General features: G+C 46.5%; 1 protein-coding gene across 1 annotated transcript; it reads right to left on the reverse strand.

Annotated features, from left to right (window-relative positions):
* Window positions 1–4390: 4390 nt before the first annotated feature.
* Window positions 4391–8496, reverse strand: gpr171 (G protein-coupled receptor 171; the record flags this gene model as incomplete). The annotated part of the gene is made up of 6 exons (XM_079246090.1): window positions 8411–8496; window positions 6746–6803; window positions 6500–6667; window positions 5393–5602; window positions 5192–5320; window positions 4391–4903 (listed from the first exon to the last, which is right to left on the reverse strand). Exons 3-6 carry the CDS (start codon window positions 6644–6646, stop codon window positions 4391–4393), a joined length of 999 nt encoding a protein of 332 aa, XP_079102216.1. The 5' UTR covers window positions 6647–6667; window positions 6746–6803; window positions 8411–8496.
* Between the last annotated feature and the right edge of the window lie 10035 nt (window positions 8497–18531).

Genomic DNA, 18531 nt, shown 5'->3' on the forward strand with positions numbered 1-18531 from the left:
AAACGTCCGCACACCTGACTGTTTCACGTAAATGTCCGCACACCTGACTTCTGTTTCAGGTAAACGTCCGCACACCTGACTTCTGTTTCAGGTAAACGTCCGCACGCCTGACTTCTGTTTCAGGTAAACGTCCGCACGCCTGACTTCTTTTTCAGGTAAACGTCCGCACGCCTGACTTCTGTTTCAGGTAAACGTCCGCAAACCTGACTTCTGTTTCAGGTAAACGTCCGCACACCTGGCTTCTGTTTCAGGTAAACGTCCGCACACCTGACTTCTGTTTCAGGTAAACGTCCGCACACCTGACTTCTGTTTCAGGTAAACGTCCGCACACCTGACTTCTGTTTCAGGTAAACGTCCGCACACCTGACTTCTGTTTCAGGTAAACGTCCGCACACCTGGCTTCTGTTTCAAGTAAACGTCCGCACACCTGACTTCTGTTTCAGGTTAACGTCCGCACACCTGACTTCTGTTTCAGGTAAACGTCCGCACACCTGACTTCTGTTTCAGGTAAACGTCCGCACACCTGACTGTTTCAGGTAAACGTCCGCACACCTGACTTCTGTTTCAGGTAAACGTCCGCACACCTGACTGTTTCAGGTAAACGTCCGCACGCCTGACTTCTGTTTCAGGTAAACGTCCGCACACCTGACTGTTTCAGGTAAACGTCCGCACACCTGACTTCTGTTTCAGGTAAACGTCCGCACACCTTACTTCTGTTTCAGGTAAACGTCCGCACGCCTGACTGTTTCAGGTAAACGTCCGCACACCTGACTTCTGTTTCAGGTAAACGTCCGCACACCTGACTTCTGTTTCAGGTAAACGTCCGCACGCCTGACTGTTTCAGGTAAACGTACGCACACCTGACTTCTGTTTCAGGTAAACGTCCGCACACCTGACTTCTGTTTCAGGTAAACGTCCGCACACCTGACTTCTGTTTCAGGTAAACGTCCGCACACCTGACTGTTTCAGGTAAACGTCCGCACACCTGACTTCTGTTTCAGGTAAACGTCCGCACGCCTGACTGTTTCAGGTAAACGTCCGCACACCTGACTTTTGTTTCAGGTAAACGTCCGCACACCTGACTTCTGTTTCAGGTAAACGTCCGCACACCTGACTTCTGTTTCAGGTAAACGTCCGCACACCTGACTTCTGTTAATAAATAAATGAACTAAACCTTATTTGTTTGTTTGTTATTTTAATATATTTGTCGTTGTCTAGTAAACAAATGAATTAAGGTTAGAATGAAACCTGTAAATGAGGGAAATAAAAATAAATCTCACTCTGTGAGCTTTGCTTTGGATTCATGACATTTTAGCCGACTTAGTCGTCAGTGTCTCCGCGTCACGGATATATCCTGTCTGCTTGGTATTTTCTGTGGTTTGTGGGCTTTCCAGCCTAATCCAATAGACCACCTTTTTAAATGAACAAATCAGATTATCTTGTTCTGAACCGTTCAGGCCGAGTGTGTCTCAGAAAAGAAATGCAGAGGAGATTCTGCAGATAAAAGCTCAGTCTGTATTTTTTACAGTCAAATTTTCAGACAGGAATTTGTCCTCAGTTTTACGAGGCATGATTGGAATAATTACAAACTGCTGCAATTCATTTTTTACATGTAATCTCACAATCGCAACACTCACCTAACAGCTGGGGCTTTGTTAGGTCCTTGAGCTGTAATTTGTTTAAAAGAGCAGTCTGACATTTTTGGTCAGTCTTACTTGAAATATTTTCCTCAGCTGAGAAATTTGGGGGTCATTTAAGTCAAAAAGACACTGAGAACACCATCACAAGAGCAGTAGCACAAAATGGTTTTCCTCAAAGTTTTCTCTCTTTTTATTTTGATTGTTTATTTTATGAAAAGCACATTGGATTTCATTTTTTAGTGTGTTTATACCTGGAAAGATGATGACTGTATTGGTGACGGAAAACAAGAACACCAGGCTTTGCTGCCCCCTGCTGGTTCAAGCATAAAATGACAGATTTTCTTTTTTCAAAAAGCTTTTAAAAAATGTCAATCATAAAGAAATGTTTTACTTCAGTTCAACAAACTAACTGAAATTCAGAAATTATAAAAAAAATAAATAAATAAATAAAAGAAAACAAAATCGTGCTTTTAGATAAAAACCGCTCATCTTCAGATAATTTTACAGAAATGTCTTTGCTGAATGACTTTTTGTTGTTCTTTACTCCTTTAATACTTGTTCATATCCTTAGAAAACATCCTCTGAAGAAGACGCCCCAAAGTCACAGTGACTTTTTTAAAGTCTTTTACCTCAATTATGCTGCAATTCTCATAAAATCAGTCTGGTGATGTGTAAATGTAAATATATTTCTATCTGTATATGTGTGGAAAAACTACCTCATAAGAGCACAAAAACTTGTTTTTGCCATTATTTAGAGGATTTTCTAGATTTCCATAATTCCATCTCCCTGTTTTTTATTGTGATGTTTAGGTTTTGCACAATCTGCCTTCAGTAAATAAATCATTTCTAAACATAAATGTTTAACTTAAACACACGCTTTGCCTGGTTTTAGGGTCTAAACTTGGAAAATAAATAAAATAAATTCTATCTGTGATAGAATTTATCTATCTATTGGTTTTGGATTAAAACTGAATAGAGAGGGTTTGTTTAATATTTTATACAGATTATTTTGAGTGACGTCGCATTATTTCACGTTGCCATGTTGGCTAACAGCTAGCTGACTTTATGGATTGATTGTTAGCTTTTAGCTAACTTTCCCTCAGCAAGCATGGTGCTAGCAAACCTCGCACTTCAGGTCTTATGTTGTCGTTGTTGGTGATCAAAACCTGCATTATTTACCGCCATCCTGGTTTAGACACCTCAAAAACTGCCAACTGACGGAGCTTTAGCTAGCAGGTTTAGCTAGCAGGTTTAGCTTCCCAGCACATTTAAATGAGCTGCTCAGTTTTACAGCAGCAGAACTAAAAGCCACTAAAAGTTGTTGGAGGTTCTTTTGTAGATTCTCTTCCATTACATTTTTTCAAAAGATAATATTGGTATTTTTGAGATATTTTATTATTTTCGACAAGCAACAGTTACAATTTGCAGGAGTTTCCATTGAGCTTTAAGACTCAGTTCTCTTAAAATCTCATCTGGTTGACGAGATTTTACAAGAATTGCAGCGTATGGGAGGTACCACGTAGCGTTATTTTGGGGTTTTGTACTTGCTGCGGAGAATTTGCTACAGCCTTTCAAAGCTTCTCTCCCTCATTTTCTTTTCTAAAACTCTGGAACTTGTTTGTTCCACACTGCACCATCTTTAGCGGAAACAAACTGATCACAACCCCCAACTTCAACTGTAATTGTGAAAAAAAAAAATGTTTCCCTTACACTTTTGCAAGATGTTTCATCACGACATCACAGCATAAAAACTTTTCAGCTATATTTGAGACTTGTTGGTGTTTCCATTTGTGTTTTTTTTTTTTTTTTTTGTTTGTTTGTTTTGTGATATTTAGTTTTTGCACAACTCTATGTATAATGGCAACGCACCTAGTGTCTGGTGGCAGGATGGGAATCAGACCTCCAGCTGTGGGAAGTTTTTCCTCTTCAGAAACATTAACATGATGTAGAAATGAGGGACGTCTCCATGTTTTATTTAGGAGTTAACGTTACTATGAGAAAACATTGGAACATTGTCACAATAATGGAAAATAAAACACAGGAACTCTCGTATCCATATCTGCATTTACAACACAGTAAACGTTAAATTTCTCACATATCCAACCAACTTCATCACATTTCCACTGAAAGAAACTCCATTTGATGCTGAGCAGCAACAAAGTGCTGCTAATACAGCCAGGAGGCTTCAGAGTATCTGATGCAGAAACACATTTATCTCATCATTCAGGGTCAGCAGGCAGTCCGGAGGATGAAATTCATCATCAGGAAGCTGATTGAAACATCCAGATACAGAGGAGCAGCTAGTTGTAGCGTCCGAGCCGCTAGCAGCTAGCCTGTTTTTTTTGTTTTTTTTACCACCACGAACATCACCAAGATGAAAATCATGTGATCAATAAGGAAAGCCGAGAATGGTCTTTAGAGTCTTAAATATCATGAATGGACTGTCACAACACTTCCTGTTTTAGCTTATTTTATGAACCAGCTCAAATTTATGCACTTAAAGATGTAAAACAAGTGTCCAAACAAGGAGCTGAATATCATAAACCTACTCCTGGAATTGCAGATTTATATATATTTTGTGCATAAATGAGTATTTTGTCGTCTTAAAACTATGAAGAAACGGAAATCTGTCAACACAAAAACTGTTGGTCCACATTTGAGGTTGTGAGGAGGCCTTAGTAGGCTTGCAGTCTGTTAATATTTGTGCAAACTCAGTCTGCAGCATTCTTCCCCATTCAGAAGATCTGTGGTCAGACCGCGGTATCCTGCTTTGCATGCGATATCTGCAGCATGATTTCCTTTGCATCACTGTCGGCCTGCTTTCCCCTGCAGGGGAATATCTTCCGGATTATCTCTCTGAACGGAGCATCGAGGTGGAAGAAGAGCACCGGGTCGAAGCAGATGTGCAGCACGCTCAGCAGCAGTGTCGACTCCTTCCCCAGAAACAGTTCCCTCTTGGTTTGGCAGTCCTTGATGACTTTGGCCTGGGCTAACGTGTACGGCGTCCGCACTGCATGGTAGGGAACGAAGCTAAGAATGTAGGCCAGCGCCATGACCGCCACGCTCACCACCACCCGCTTGGCGTCCACCCAGAGTATAGGGTCACAGCGACTGCGCAGGAGGCTTTTGAGAGCCAGACCGCTGGAGATGAGGACGGCGGCGGAGGTGTTGAGGAACAGCGCCGTGCAGAGGAAGATGGTCAGAGCGTGCCAGTGGAGGCTGATGCCCACCTTCAGGGAGGAACAGCTGAGATAACGTTGCACCTGAAGGGAACAACGGAAGGTTTTCTCAGTGGGACACTGATTCACAACAGTTCATTCACCAGTCTCTTAGGAGGAACATAAACCGGCATGCATGATAGTAGACTTTGCAGTGGGAACGATACAACTGTGATATTTTAGGGTTGAAAATGATAACGGTGGAATTTAAGTTGTTTTTCATCAGGCAGGTTTGGTTCTTTTCTGGCTTTAACATTCAGCTCAGTCCATTACAAACACAAACCAGCCCGCCTCTCCTGATCTGCTGTGGAAGAAGAAGCGTGGAGCGGGTACCTTGACCTGCTGTGTTGGCAGGGCCATGTTGGGCACCATGATGAGCAGCAGCAGCATCCAGATGACCATGGACAGCAGCCACGCGAAGCTGGCCTCCTGAAGCTTCAGGGAGCGCACCGTCTGGCGGTCCTGCAGGAAAAACACGACTGTAAAACCACTACCACCGAGTCCATCTCTCGTTTGGACAACAGTCAACTCTACCTGCAGGTAGCGGTCAGTGATGATGAAGGCGAGGAAGGTGATGGACGCATACAAGCTGATGTAGATGGTGACGGCGCTGGCCTGGCAGTGGAACACCATGAGGTTCCACGGCGCCGCTCCCAGGTCCTTCAGGATCTTAAACGGCAGAGCGATCAGCAGCAGGATGTCGGCCACCAGCAGGTTGACCATGTAGACGCTGGCGCTCTGTTTCTATGGCAACAGAACCAGACGAATGTCAAATCACACATCCCACCTGTGTCCATTAAGTCGTTTCTGTTGTATTAAATAGGGGACACGGGAACAGGAAGTGACTCTTTCAACCAATCATCTGATGGCAGCATGGCAAGCGCCGCCCTTTTGGGTCGGATCTGTAAGACTGGGACCCCAACAGAAGGATCCCAAAAACATGGTCCGGTCTGAGCAGATATGCTGGTACCTTTCCCACTTTTTGTGGACTATTTGTTGTTGTGTTGGTTTTTCATGAGGTCATGTGACTTGCATTTCCCCTCTTAATGATCTTCATCTCAAGTTCCCTTTCACATAAAACCTTGAGCTGCTTCGTCTCCTGGCCGTCATGTTCTCTGCCGGGTTAACCAGTGGATCCAGTTCACCTGGGATTATCTCCCACTCTGTTTCCTGCCATGGTTTCCAGTCTGACCATCAGAACAACTCATTCCACCTGACTTTCCCAAATCACCACCTGCTCTCCAGACGATATAACCTCGTCCTCTCCTTACCTGCCAGATCTTCAGCACAGCTTCCTGCCTGGTTGAAATCCCACATTCTCTGACTGACTTCCAGATTCCCAACCAGCTTAGAGTCTCGGATCTCCCCTCTTGTCCTGATTGGATTCCTTCTGCCTGTTCTGGACGTCTGGATGTCGACCCACGCCTTGCTTCTGGACCCGGAACCACATCTGTCGCCTTGAGAAGCCCCGTTTGCTTCTGGATACCGACCACTGCCTGATTCCTGACCTCTGCTCCTGACGACCAGCCCAGTCTCATCAGACTCATCGCCTGGCTCTAAAGGACCTGCTGTCTTTTCTACTCCTGTGTTTGGTTGAATTTCCGGGTCCTCAGTCCGATACTACATGAGCTGCAGTCCTACCTGAGGTCTGCGGCAGTGGATGAAGGCCCACAGTGACAGCAGGTTTCCAGGAAGGCCCACGACGAGGAGGATGATGTAGAGGACGGTGAAGGGTCCCATCTGATCGTTAATGATGCACTCCCCTCCTGCGCTCTGGTTGGACGACATCCTGACGAGCTTCAGCTGAACCTGGAGAACAGTCGTTCCTGTTTGCGTCACGGTGAAAATGTTAGACGAAGAACAGGAAGGCGCGGAAGTTAAACTCACCGTCTCACAGGCTGCTGCGACTGTGGTCTGGATGCTGCGACACGTTCAGCTTCACCGTCTGGCCGGAAACAGGAAGTTAGTGGTCACATGCAGAGGATCTGGCGTGTTTCTTTCAGCTTTCTCCTCATCCTCAGAGCACATTCGAGTGTTTACGAGTTATTTTTCACAGAGTCGTCTCTGACGGGTTCAACGTGGGTGAAGTCTGCTGGAAAAATCCGGTTCTGATGTTTCCAACCAACTTTCTCACCAATCACAGCTGAGAGTTTGCGATCGTTGCCATGACAACCCCGAAGTGATGAACCGCTACTACCTATAGGAAGTTTGTGGTTTCTGTTTAAAGTGAGCTGCAGTGATATTAAGCCTGTGAGTCACCAACGCAAACGGACATTCCCTTCGCAGTTCCTCTCCGGCTTTTATTCCAATCTTTATGTAACCGGGAATCTCCCCCACCGTTCTCCTGAACCGCCGGACCCGGTCCCCCCGCCGGACCCGGTCCCCCCGCCGGACCCGGTCCCACCGCCGGACCCGGTCCCCCCGCCGGACCCGGTCCCCCCGCCGGACCCGGTCCCCCCGCAGACCCGGTCCCCCACTGCCGGACCCGGTCCCCCCGCCGGATCCGGTCCCACCGCCGGACCCGGTCCCCCACTGCCGGACCCGGTCCCACCGCCGGACCCGGTCCCACCGCCGGACCCGGTCCCCCCGCAGACCCGGTCCCCCACTGCCGGACCCGGTCCCCCCGCCGGATCCGGTTCCACCGCCGGACCCGGTCCCCCCGCCGGACCCGGTCCCCCACTGCCGGATCCGGCCCCCCCGCCGAACCTGGTCCCCCCGCCGGACCCGGCCCCCCCGCCGGATCCGGCCCCCCCGCCGGACCCGGTCCCCCACTGCCGGACCCGGTCCCACCGCCGGACCCGGTCCCACCGCCGGACCCGGTCCCCCCGCAGACCCGGTCCCCCACTGCCGGACCCGGTCCCCCCGCCGGATCCGGTCCCACCGCCGGACCCGGTCCCCCCGCCGGACCCGGTCCCCCACTGCCGGATCCGGCCCCCCCGCCGAACCTGGTCCCCCCGCCGGACCCGGCCCCCCCGCCGGATCCGGCCCCCCCGCCGGACCCGGTCCCCCCGCCGGACCCGGTCCACCGCCGGACCCGGTCCCCCCCGCCGGACCTGGTCCCCCCGCCGGACCCGGTCCCCCCGCAGACCCGGTCCCCCACTGCCGGACCCGGTCCCCCCGCCGGACCTGGTCCCCCCCGCCGGACCCGGTCCCCCCGCAGACCCGGTCCCCCACTGCCGGACCCGGTCCCCCCGCCGGATCCGGTCCCACCGCCGGACCCGGTCCCCCACTGCCGGACCCGGTCCCACCGCCGGACCCGGTCCCCCACTGCCGGACCCGGTCCCCCCGCCGGATCCGGTCCCACCGCCGGACCCGGTCCCCCCGCCGGACCCGGTCCCCCACTGCCGGACCCGGTCCCCCCGCCGGACCCGGTCCCCCACTGCCGGATCCGGCCCCCCCGCCGGATCCGGCCCCCCCGCCGGACCCGGTCCCACCGCCGGACCCGGTCCCCCCGCCGGACCCGGTCCCACCGCCGGACCCGGTCCCCCCCCCCGGACCCGGTCCACCGGGTTTTCAGTCCCACATCTCAGCTCTGGGCATGCCAGGTTCTACCTCAGGCTTCTTCTTTTCATCATCACCGATCCCGCCATCTCCAGTAACTCTCTAGAAGACCCGCTCCAGTTAGAAACCACTTCACAGACCAGTACCTCCAGTACCGGACTGACTGTCGAATGCCACCCCAAACCAGCAGAGGCAGGCTGTCCGGTTGTCCACTGATATCGCTCCTTTTTACTCTGCAGGACAAACCAACTCGTTTACTGACTTTTCATGCAATCGTTTAATTTTCTACTGAGAATGGAGTGTTTTCATCATCTAGTGTAGGATTGAGTTCATGAAGACGTGCTCTTGTTTATTTAAATGTAGATTCATGTTTCTGTGTGTTTAGCAGATCTGATGTTAAACAGCTTCATCTGTTTCAGGAAGATGAAGATCGGCCCTTCGTCATCATCACTAGCTGCGTTTCCATCACAAAATAGCAGCAATATTTCTAAGTTTCGACCAACAGTTTCAGTCTGCGGGTGTTTCCATCGAACAGCGTCTAGCGCGTGAGCCTCAGCTCTCGCTAATTCTCGCCCGGCTGACGAGATTTTGCAGGAATTGCGGCGTAATCAAAGCCGCCACGTCGTGTTATTTTGGGGTTTTCTACTTGATGTGGAGAATTTGCTTCATCTTTTTTGTATCCCTCGTTTTCTTTTCTAAAACTCTAAAGTTGCCGACAGCTGCTGATTTATACCATTTCTAACGATACAGTTTGTTTAAAGTTAAAACAAGAGCCTTTCCTGATTGCATCCTAAAGTTCTTTTCAGTTCCTGAAAGCAAATGTGATTTTCATGATCAATGTAAATTTACTTTACCAAGAGCTGAGAAAAATATTCCAACCAGAAGTATCTCCGTTGCAGGAATCCAGTTTTGGAATGAGGCTGAGTTCTTTGGCAGTTTTCTAAAAAGTATTGCATAAGTCCTCAATTGATAAATAGGGCTACAGATTAAATTGGAATTGTAAATAAAAGTTGTTACAGCATTTTTTTTTTTACTTGTTCAACTCCTCTGTTTAATTACTTGTAATGGTAAAATGTTCAGTGTAATATAAGCTTTGCTTCTGCCTGCACCTTTTCAGCCACAGCTTTTTTTCATTTTCTTAAGATGTAAATATGATATGTGACTGAAATAAACTAAACTAAAAAAAAAAAAAAAAAGACTAAACCAAAATTTGCTGTTTGATGCACATTTTACCAGAAACGAACTGGTCACATGACCCCTCACATCATATCTGGGGACACGTAAATATAAGTCTTTCCATCACACTTTTATGAAAAAAGAAGAAGGAGAAAAAAAAAGAAAAACCCACCGCATAAGAGCGTAAAAACCTTTCAGTGATGTTTGATATTTTTCTCTAAATGTAAATGTTTTCCATTAACACATTTTAAATGCGATATTTAGCTTTTGGACAATTCTAGGTGTAATGGAAACGCAGCTATTGGTAATAATCCTGAACTTTTTATCTCAACATAAACACACGTGTGCACACGATGGGAAGTTCAGATCTTCTCCAGGACTCGTCTCTTTTGACTCTGTTCATGAGATTCGACTCTTTCCGAATGATTCTTTGTTTATATTCATTCCCAGCTTCTACTTTAGCATAACTTAGCAGTTATAAGCGTTTGTTTGTTTACTGGTAATAATTATGTTTTTATATAATAAGGACATTATTTTTGGGGATTTTTCCATGAAGTTCTGTTTTAATATTTTAATCAAACCTTTAAAAGAAACTAACAAACTGAACACAGAACCAGACAAAGCAAATGAAGCAAATGAAGACCAGGTCTGAGCATTGAAACACTATAAATTCACTCATTTCTCCTTTTATTTTTCCTGAAAGTCTCTCGCTGAGCTGTTCTGTACCGCTTTCCTCCCCGTCTTCTACCAGACCCTTCCTGACTTAATATCCTGGTTTTTCCTCATGTAGAACTGACTGCACGGTGTGCCCATTAAAATAAAATCCCTTCTAAACATCCAAGTCTCTGTAGACGGGAATCAGTTCTTCTGGTCACAAAAAGAATCGTCTCTTAGCGCCAACTCGTTCATGAACAACACATCATGTGTCAGAAACCGATGAACTCGTTTCTGTCCAAGCAGACGGGGTTCTTCTCCTCGTGTTGAATCATGTTGATCAGACCAGTCGTAAACTGGCCAACATGAAGCAACTAAACAGGAAGCAGAGGAAACTGCGAAGGTTTCTGAACGTCAACAAACTGATTCAGTCGTTTCCAGATCTGCACCGCCAGCCTGCAGGTGGAGTCGGCTTCGTTCGCAGGTTAAAATGAGCTCAGACTGCTTCACCTCATGCACCGGGTGGTTTTAAACCTGCTGTTGTTGTTTATTTTGCTATAAGTGCTTTACACCTGTGTCTTTCTTGTTTTTTTAACCCTTCCTGTGCAGCATCACAACACAAACGGCGGTCGGTGCGCCTCGTGTTACCAGACAGATTAGTATTATTATTATTATTATTATTAATCAGTCCAGATGTGGCAATGCTGAACCTGGCAGGGGAGGAAAAGTACAAATAAAACAGGTGAGATAGAAAGGAGCGGAGTGATGGGTACAGAAATACTGTTTCTGTATGAAAATGCTGAATCTTTCTTATTTTATCACGTATTTCATCAGGCCCGGTTTGTTGTTTCTACCGTTGGCCGCAGACTCATTTCCCTTTTCGGAACATTAAAGTAGCTTCAGATGATTTCATCCTCCATTATTACACAAGGCAACTTTAGGTAACACAGTTCTGTTTCTCATAAATCTCCCACAGAAGGTTGCGGTTAAATGTCATCAGTGGCTGAAAAAATCACCCCAAAACTTCCCTGCTTCTCCGTCTGTCTGAGCTCTCAAATATGTAAAAATATCTTTGTTTTGTGGAAAGTGAAGCTTTAACCGAACAGGCAACAGGAAGCGGCTAATTTTAGGGTTTTTTTTACTTCCAAATCAGCTAAAACTTCACACTACCAGCAAGTTTCCATCGAGTTCTAATGGTTTTAACCTTCTCCCAGGCAGGAAGGTAGAGGCAAGCATTTATATCTGGGGTTTCACAGGAGAGACAGAAATAAAAAGAGCCAAACTACAGATTAAATCCAACATGAAGGTGTTAGTTCTTTTGAATGTTAAATTTCTCACATATCCAACCAACTTCATCACATTTCCACTGAAAGAAACTCTTATTTGATGCTGAGCAGCAACAAAGTGCTGCTAATACAGCAGCGAGGCTTCTGGGTATCTGATGAAGCAACATATTTATCTGTGTTGCTTCATCTATATGTATATAACTTTTTATATCAAATGAGAAGTTTTACTGCAGCATTTATCACCATCATTTATCAACACCGTGCTTCAGCCTGATCAGATAGACGAGTTTACCTGCCGTTCTGTCCTCTAGACGACGTGGAGACGTCCTCCAGGTTCGGAGTTTAATCTGCTGTGGAGCTGCAGATCATGTGCTCGATGCTGAGGAAGCTGAAGGTGTTTTCCTGTCTGACCACAGGCCACGCCTCCGGGAGCACATGCACACGTTAAAGCTCAGTTTCAGGCTCATCTATCAGCTGCTTTTGAATGTCAGCGACCATCTGATCTGCAGGATGACTCGGTCTTTTGATCGTGTCTATGCACTCATAGTTTTAGTGTTTAAAGGGTCCAACGTCCTCTCCTGTGGCATCGCTAAGGTCAAACAATCAGATTACTTTAAACAATCAGATTACTTTAAACAATCAGATTACTTTAAAAGAATTAATACAAACACAGAGAACATGTGTAAAAAAAAGAGGTTCTAGTAGCTCTAACCAGAGACCAGAGAGTTAGCACACAGAGTTAACATCTGCATGAGCATCAGCCAAAAGTCCATCATCAATGGGGTCACCATGGCAACCGCTGCCAGTCATTTCCGCCTGTTGGTGCCAGAGGGTCCCATATGACGACGATGAGAAGGAATAAAGCGACGTTCCTCCTGCCGAGGAAATAAAAAAGCATCATGGAAAATATCTCCTGTCTGAGTCAATGTTAAGGTTGGAATCCTAAGAGCGATGACTAAACCAGACTGAAACTGGTTCCGTCCCACTGAGGAAGACCCACATGGAGGAAGCTGAAGATGAACATAAGCATCCTTCAGAGATGACACAGAGGTAAAGTTATTCTTCTATTTCTGTTTCACGCTGGCAGATGTGTTCAGGGGTTCTTTTCTGTGTACCAACATACCAACATGACCTGGTTTAACCTCCACAGCCTACCTGAGTAGGAGGCCCAGAGAACAAGAGGCCCAGGACTGAACCCTGTGGTACACAACCAGTATATTTCATTCATTTTTTATTTTTAATTCTTATACACGAACAAGAATGTGTGTCTGCAGAGTTTGTGTGTTCTCCACATGCATGTCTGGGTTATCTCCCAGCTGCCTAAACAGTCCAAAGACGTTACGTGAAAGACAGTTTGGTCCATCTCCTTCGCTGGTTACGCACGTAATCTGGTCAGATTTTAAGGAACTTGGTTATCCGTCACTCGAGGGGGAAACTGGAACGGAAAGAAGACTAAGCATTTATTGTTTTATATTTACATCATGTTAATAATTTTTTATCTGCTCTAATACGTGTTTGTTCAGATGAAAATATGGTGCGGCCATCTTCTTAGTTTTGCTAAAAGATAACTGCACCAGCATGTCCGCATAAGAAAATGGATGAATGAATAGGTAAGGTAAGGTTATTTGTAAATTCCCTTTTATGAGGGACAATTTAAAATGCTTTACATGAAACATTAAAAGCGTTGCAGATGGTGCAAAAAAGTATAAAAGACAACACAAACAGCAAAATCTCAATAATATCATAAATCATATTAAGATATTTTAGAGTGAGATAAATTAAAAGTTACTGTGTTGATGTCCTGCAGGCGCATGAGAAAAGAAATGTTTTAAACCTGGTTAGATGTGTCGAGACCGAGCCTCAGGTGTTTACCAGCGATGACCCGCTTCTCTTTGTTACCAAACAGAATACTCTGTTTTTTCTTCATTTAATCATAGAAAATTCTGTCATCCAGGTGTTTATGTGCTTCAAACACTGTAAATCTACTGGACTACAGTCATCTGGTGACAAAGACACATAAAGCTGCGTGTCGTCTGCATAACTGTGATAATTGATGTTAAAATTCTGTATTATTTGACCCAAAGGGAGCAGACAGAACTTGACCAGAAAAGGTCCAAGGACTGATCCCTGGGGTACTCCACAGGTCATAGCCACTCGCTCAGATTCATAGCTGCCGATTGTAACAAAGTAACTCTGGCCTTCTTAATAAGACCGGAACCAGTTAAGGACAACTCCAGATAGTACAACCAAGTTTTCCAGCCTGTCCAACGGAATTCTGTCATCTACAGGATCAAATGCAGCCCTGAGATCCAGCAGAACCAGAACTGATACTGGACCAGAATCACTATTCAACCTAATGTCATTTAAGACTTTGACCAGAACTGTTTCAGGTCTGTGATGTGGGTCGGAAGCAGGACTGGAATTTATCTACAGTTTCACTTTTATTTTAGAAGTCATTAACCATCAGCAATAGACCTGGTTAGAGACAGGTCTGTAGCTGGTTAGAGACAGGTCTATAGCTGGTTAGAGACAGGTCTATAGCTGGTTAGAGACAGGTCTGTAGCTGGTTAGAGACAGGTCTGTAGCTGGTTAGAGACAGGTATATAGCTGGTTAGAGACAGGTCTGTAGCTGGTTAGAGACAGGTCTGTAGCTGGTTAGAGACAGGTCTGTAGCTGGTTAGAGACAGGTCTGTAGCTGGTTAGAGACAGGTCTATAGCTGGTTAGAGACAGGTCTGTAGCTGGTTAGAGACAGGCCTGTAGCTGGTTAGAGACAGGTCTATAGCTGGTTAGAGACAGGTCTATAGCTGGTTAGAGACAGGTCTGTAGCTGGTTAGAGACAGGTCTGTAGCTGGTTAGAGACAGGTCTATAGCTGGTTAGAGACAGGTCTGTAGCTGGTTAGAGACAGGTCTGTAGCTGGTTAGAGACAGGCCTGTAGCTGGTTAGAGACAGGTCTATAGCTGGTTAGAGACAGGTCTGTAGCTGGTTAGAGACAGGTCTGTAGCTGGTTAGAGACAGGTCTATAGCTGGTTAGAGACAGGTCTGTAGCTGGTTAGAGACAGGTCTGTAGCTGGTTAGAGACAGGTATATAGCTGGTTAGAGACAGGTCTGTAGTTGGTTAGAGACAGGTCTGTAGCTGGTTAGAGACAGGTCTGTAGCTGGTTAGAGACAGGTATATAGCTGGTTAGAGACAGGTCTGTAGCTGGTTAGAGATAGGTCTGTAGCTTGTTAGAGATAGGTCTATAGCTGGTTAGAGACAGGTCTATAGCTGGTTAGAGACAGGTCTGTAGCTGGTTAGAGACAGGTCTACAGCTGGTTAGAGACAGGTCTATAGCTGGTTAGAGACAGGTCTATAGCTGGTTAGAGACAGGTCTACAGCTGGTTAGAGACAGGTCTACAGCTGGTTAGAGACAGGTCTGTAGCTGGTTAGAGACAGGTCTACAGCTGGTTAGAGATAGGTCTGTAGCTGGTTAGAGACAGGTCTGTAGCTGGTTAGAGACAGGTCTATAGCTGGTTAGAGACAGGTCTGTAGCTGGTTAGAGACAGGTCTACAGCTGGTTAGAGACAGGTCTATAGCTGGTTAGAGACAGGTCTGTAGCTGGTTAGAGACAGGTCTGTAGCTGGTTAGAGACAGGTCTGTAGCTGGTTAGAGACAGGTCTATAGCTGGTTAGAGACAGGTCTGTAGCTGGTTAGAGACAGGTCTGTAGCTGGTTAGAGACAAGTCTATAGCTGGTTAGAGACAGGTCTACAGCTGGTTAGAGACAGGTCTGTAGCTGGTTAGAGACAGGTCTGTAGCTGGTTAGAGACAGGTCTACAGCTGGTTAGAGACAGGTCTGTAGCTGGTTAGAGACAGGTCTGTAGCTGGTTAGAGACAGGTCTACAGCCGGTTAGAGACAGGTCTGTAGCTGGTTAGAGACAGGTCTGTAGCTGGTTAGAGACAGGTCTGTAGCTGGTTAGAGACAGGTCTACAGCTGGTTAGAGACAGGTCTATAGCTGGTTAGAGACAGGTCTGTAGCTGGTTAGAGACAGGTCTGTAGCTGGTTAGAGACAGGTCTATAGCTGGTTAGAGACAGGTCTGTAGCTGGTTAGAGACAGGTCTATAGCTGGTTAGAGACAGGTCTATAGCTGGTTAGAGACAGGTCTGTAGCTGGTTAGAGACAGGTCTATAGCTGGTTAGAGACAGGTCTATAGCTGGTTAGAGACAGGTCTATAGCTGGTTAGAGACAGGTCTGTAGCTGGTTAGAGACAGGTCTATAGCTGGTTAGAGACAGGTCTATAGCTGGTTAGAGACAGGTCTGTAGCTGGTTAGAGACAGGTCTACAGCTGGTTAGAGACAGGTCTATAGCTGGTTAGAGACAGGTCTATAGCTGGTTAGAGACAGGTCTGTAGCTGGTTAGAGACAGGCCTATAGCTGGTTAGAGACAGGTCTATAGCTGGTTAGAGAGTGGTCTGTAGCTGGTTAGAGACAGGTCTATAGCTGGTTAGAGACAGGTCTATAGCTGGTTAGAGACAGGTCTGTAGCTGGTTAGAGACAGGTCTGTAGCTGGTTAGAGACAGGTCTATAGCTGGTTAGAGACAGGTCTATAGCTGGTTAGAGACAGGTCTGTAGCTGGTTAGAGACAGGTCTATAGCTGGTTAGAGACAGGTCTATAGCTGGTTAGAGACAGGTCTGTAGCTGGTTAGAGACAGGTCTACAGCTGGTTAGAGACAGGTCTATAGCTGGTTAGAGACAGGTCTATAGCTGGTTAGAGACAGGTCTGTAGCTGGTTAGAGACAGGCCTATAGCTGGTTAGAGACAGGTCTATAGCTGGTTAGAGAGTGGTCTATAGCTGGTTAGAGACAGGTCTATAGCTGGTTAGAGACAGGTCTATAGCTGGTTAGAGACAGGTCTGTAGCTGGTTAGAGACAGGTCTGTAGCTGGTTAGAGACAGGTCTATAGCTGGTTAGAGACAGGTCTATAGCTGGTTAGAGACAGGTCTGTAGCTGGTTAGAGACAGGTCTACAGCTGGTTAGAGACAGGTCTACAGCTGGTTAGAGACAGGTCTATAGCTGGTTAGAGACAGGTCTGTAGCTGGTTAGAGACAGGTCTATAGCTGGTTAGAGACAGGTCTCTAGCTGGTTAGAGACAGATCTATAGCTGGTTAGAGACAGGTCTATAGCTGGTTAGAGACAGGTCTATAGCTGGTTAGAGACAGGTCTATAGCTGGTTAGAGACAGATCTATAGCTGGTTAGAGACAGGTCTATAGCTGGTTAGAGACAGGTCTATAGCTGGTTAGAGACACGTCTGTAGCTGGTTAGAGACACGTCTGTAGCTGGTTAGAGACAGGTCTGTAGCTGGTTAGAGACAGGTCTGTAGCTGGTTAGAGACAGGTCTATAGCTGGTTAGAGACACGTCTGTAGCTGGTTAGAGACAGGTCTGTAGCTGGTTAGAGACAGGTCTGTAGCTGGTTAGAGACAGGTCTATAGCTGGTTAGAGACAGGTCTGTAGCTGGTTAGAGACAGGTCTATAGCTGGTTAGAGACACGTCTGTAGCTGGTTAGAGACATGTCTGTAGCTGGTTAGAGACAGGTCTGTAGCTGGTTAGAGACAGGTCTATAGCTGGTTAGAGACACGTCTATAGCTGGTTAGAGACAGGTCTATAGCTGGTTAGAGACAGGTCTATAGCTGGTTAGAGACACGTCTATAGCTGGTTAGAGACAGGTCTATAGCTGGTTAGAGACAGGTCTATAGCTGGTTAGAGACAGGTCTATAGCTGGTTAGAGACACGTCTATAGCTGGTTAGAGACAGGTCTATAGCTGGTTAGAGACAGGTCTACAGCTGGTTAGAGACAGGTCTCTAGCTGGTTAGAGACAGGTCTGTAGCTGGTTAGAGACAGGTCTAAAGCTGGTTAGAGACAGGTCTGTAGCTGGTTAGAGACAGGTCTGTAGCTGGTTAGAGACAGGTCTGTAGCTGGTTAGAGACAGGTCTATAGCTGGTTAGAGACAGGTCTATAGCTGGTTAGAGACAGGTCTGTAGCTGGTTAGAGACAGGTCTATAGCTGGTTAGAGACAGGTCTATAGCTGGTTAGAGACAGGTCTGTAGCTGGTTAGAGACAGGTCTATAGCTGGTTAGAGACAGGTCTCTAGCTGGTTAGAGACAGGTCTGTAGCTGGTTAGAGACAGGTCTATAGCTGGTTAGAGACAGGTCTGTAGCTGGTTAGAGACAGGTCTGTAGCTGGTTAGAGACAGGTCTGTAGCTGGTTAGAGAGTGGTCTATAGCTGGTTAGAGACAGGTCTATAGCTGGTTAGAGACAGGTCTATAGCTGGTTAGAGACAGGTCTGTAGCTGGTTAGAGACAGGTCTATAGCTGGTTAGAGACACGTCTATAGCTGGTTAGAGACAGGTCTATAGCTGGTTAGAGACAGGTCTACAGCTGGTTAGAGACAGGTCTATAGCTGGTTAGAGACAGGTCTATAGCTGGTTAGAGACAGGTCTATAGCTGGTTAGAGACAGGTCTGTAGCTGGTTAGAGACAGGTCTATAGCTGGTTAGAGACAGGTCTGTAGCTGGTTAGAGACAGGTCTGTAGCTGGTTAGAGACAGGTCTGTAGCTGGTTAGAGACAGGTCTATAGCTGGTTAGAGACAGGTCTATAGCTGGTTAGAGACAGGTCTATAGCTGGTTAGAGACAGGTCTATAGCTGGTTAGAGACAGGTCTGTAGCTGGTTAGAGACAGGTCTGTAGCTGGTTAGAGACAGGTCTATAGCTGGTTAGAGACAGGTCTGTAGCTGGTTAGAGACAGGTCTATAGCTGGTTAGAGACAGGTCTGTAGCTGGTTAGAGACAGGTCTGTAGCTGGTTAGAGACAGGTCTATAGCTGGTTAGAGACAGGTCTATAGCTGGTTAGAGACAGGTCTATAGCTGGTTAGAGACAGGTCTATAGCTGGTTAGAGACAGGTCTATAGCTGGTTAGAGACAGGTCTGTAGCTGGTTAGAGACAGGTCTATAGCATTTGTCAGCGGAAAGAAGAGCTGGGCTGAATTTTAGGATGGTTTGTGAGTTTTTCTATCTTAGCAAACT

Source organism: Telmatherina bonti (assembly GCF_933228915.1).
Source record: "Telmatherina bonti genome assembly, chromosome: 9".
NCBI classification, from domain to species: domain Eukaryota; kingdom Metazoa; phylum Chordata; class Actinopteri; order Atheriniformes; family Telmatherinidae; genus Telmatherina; species Telmatherina bonti.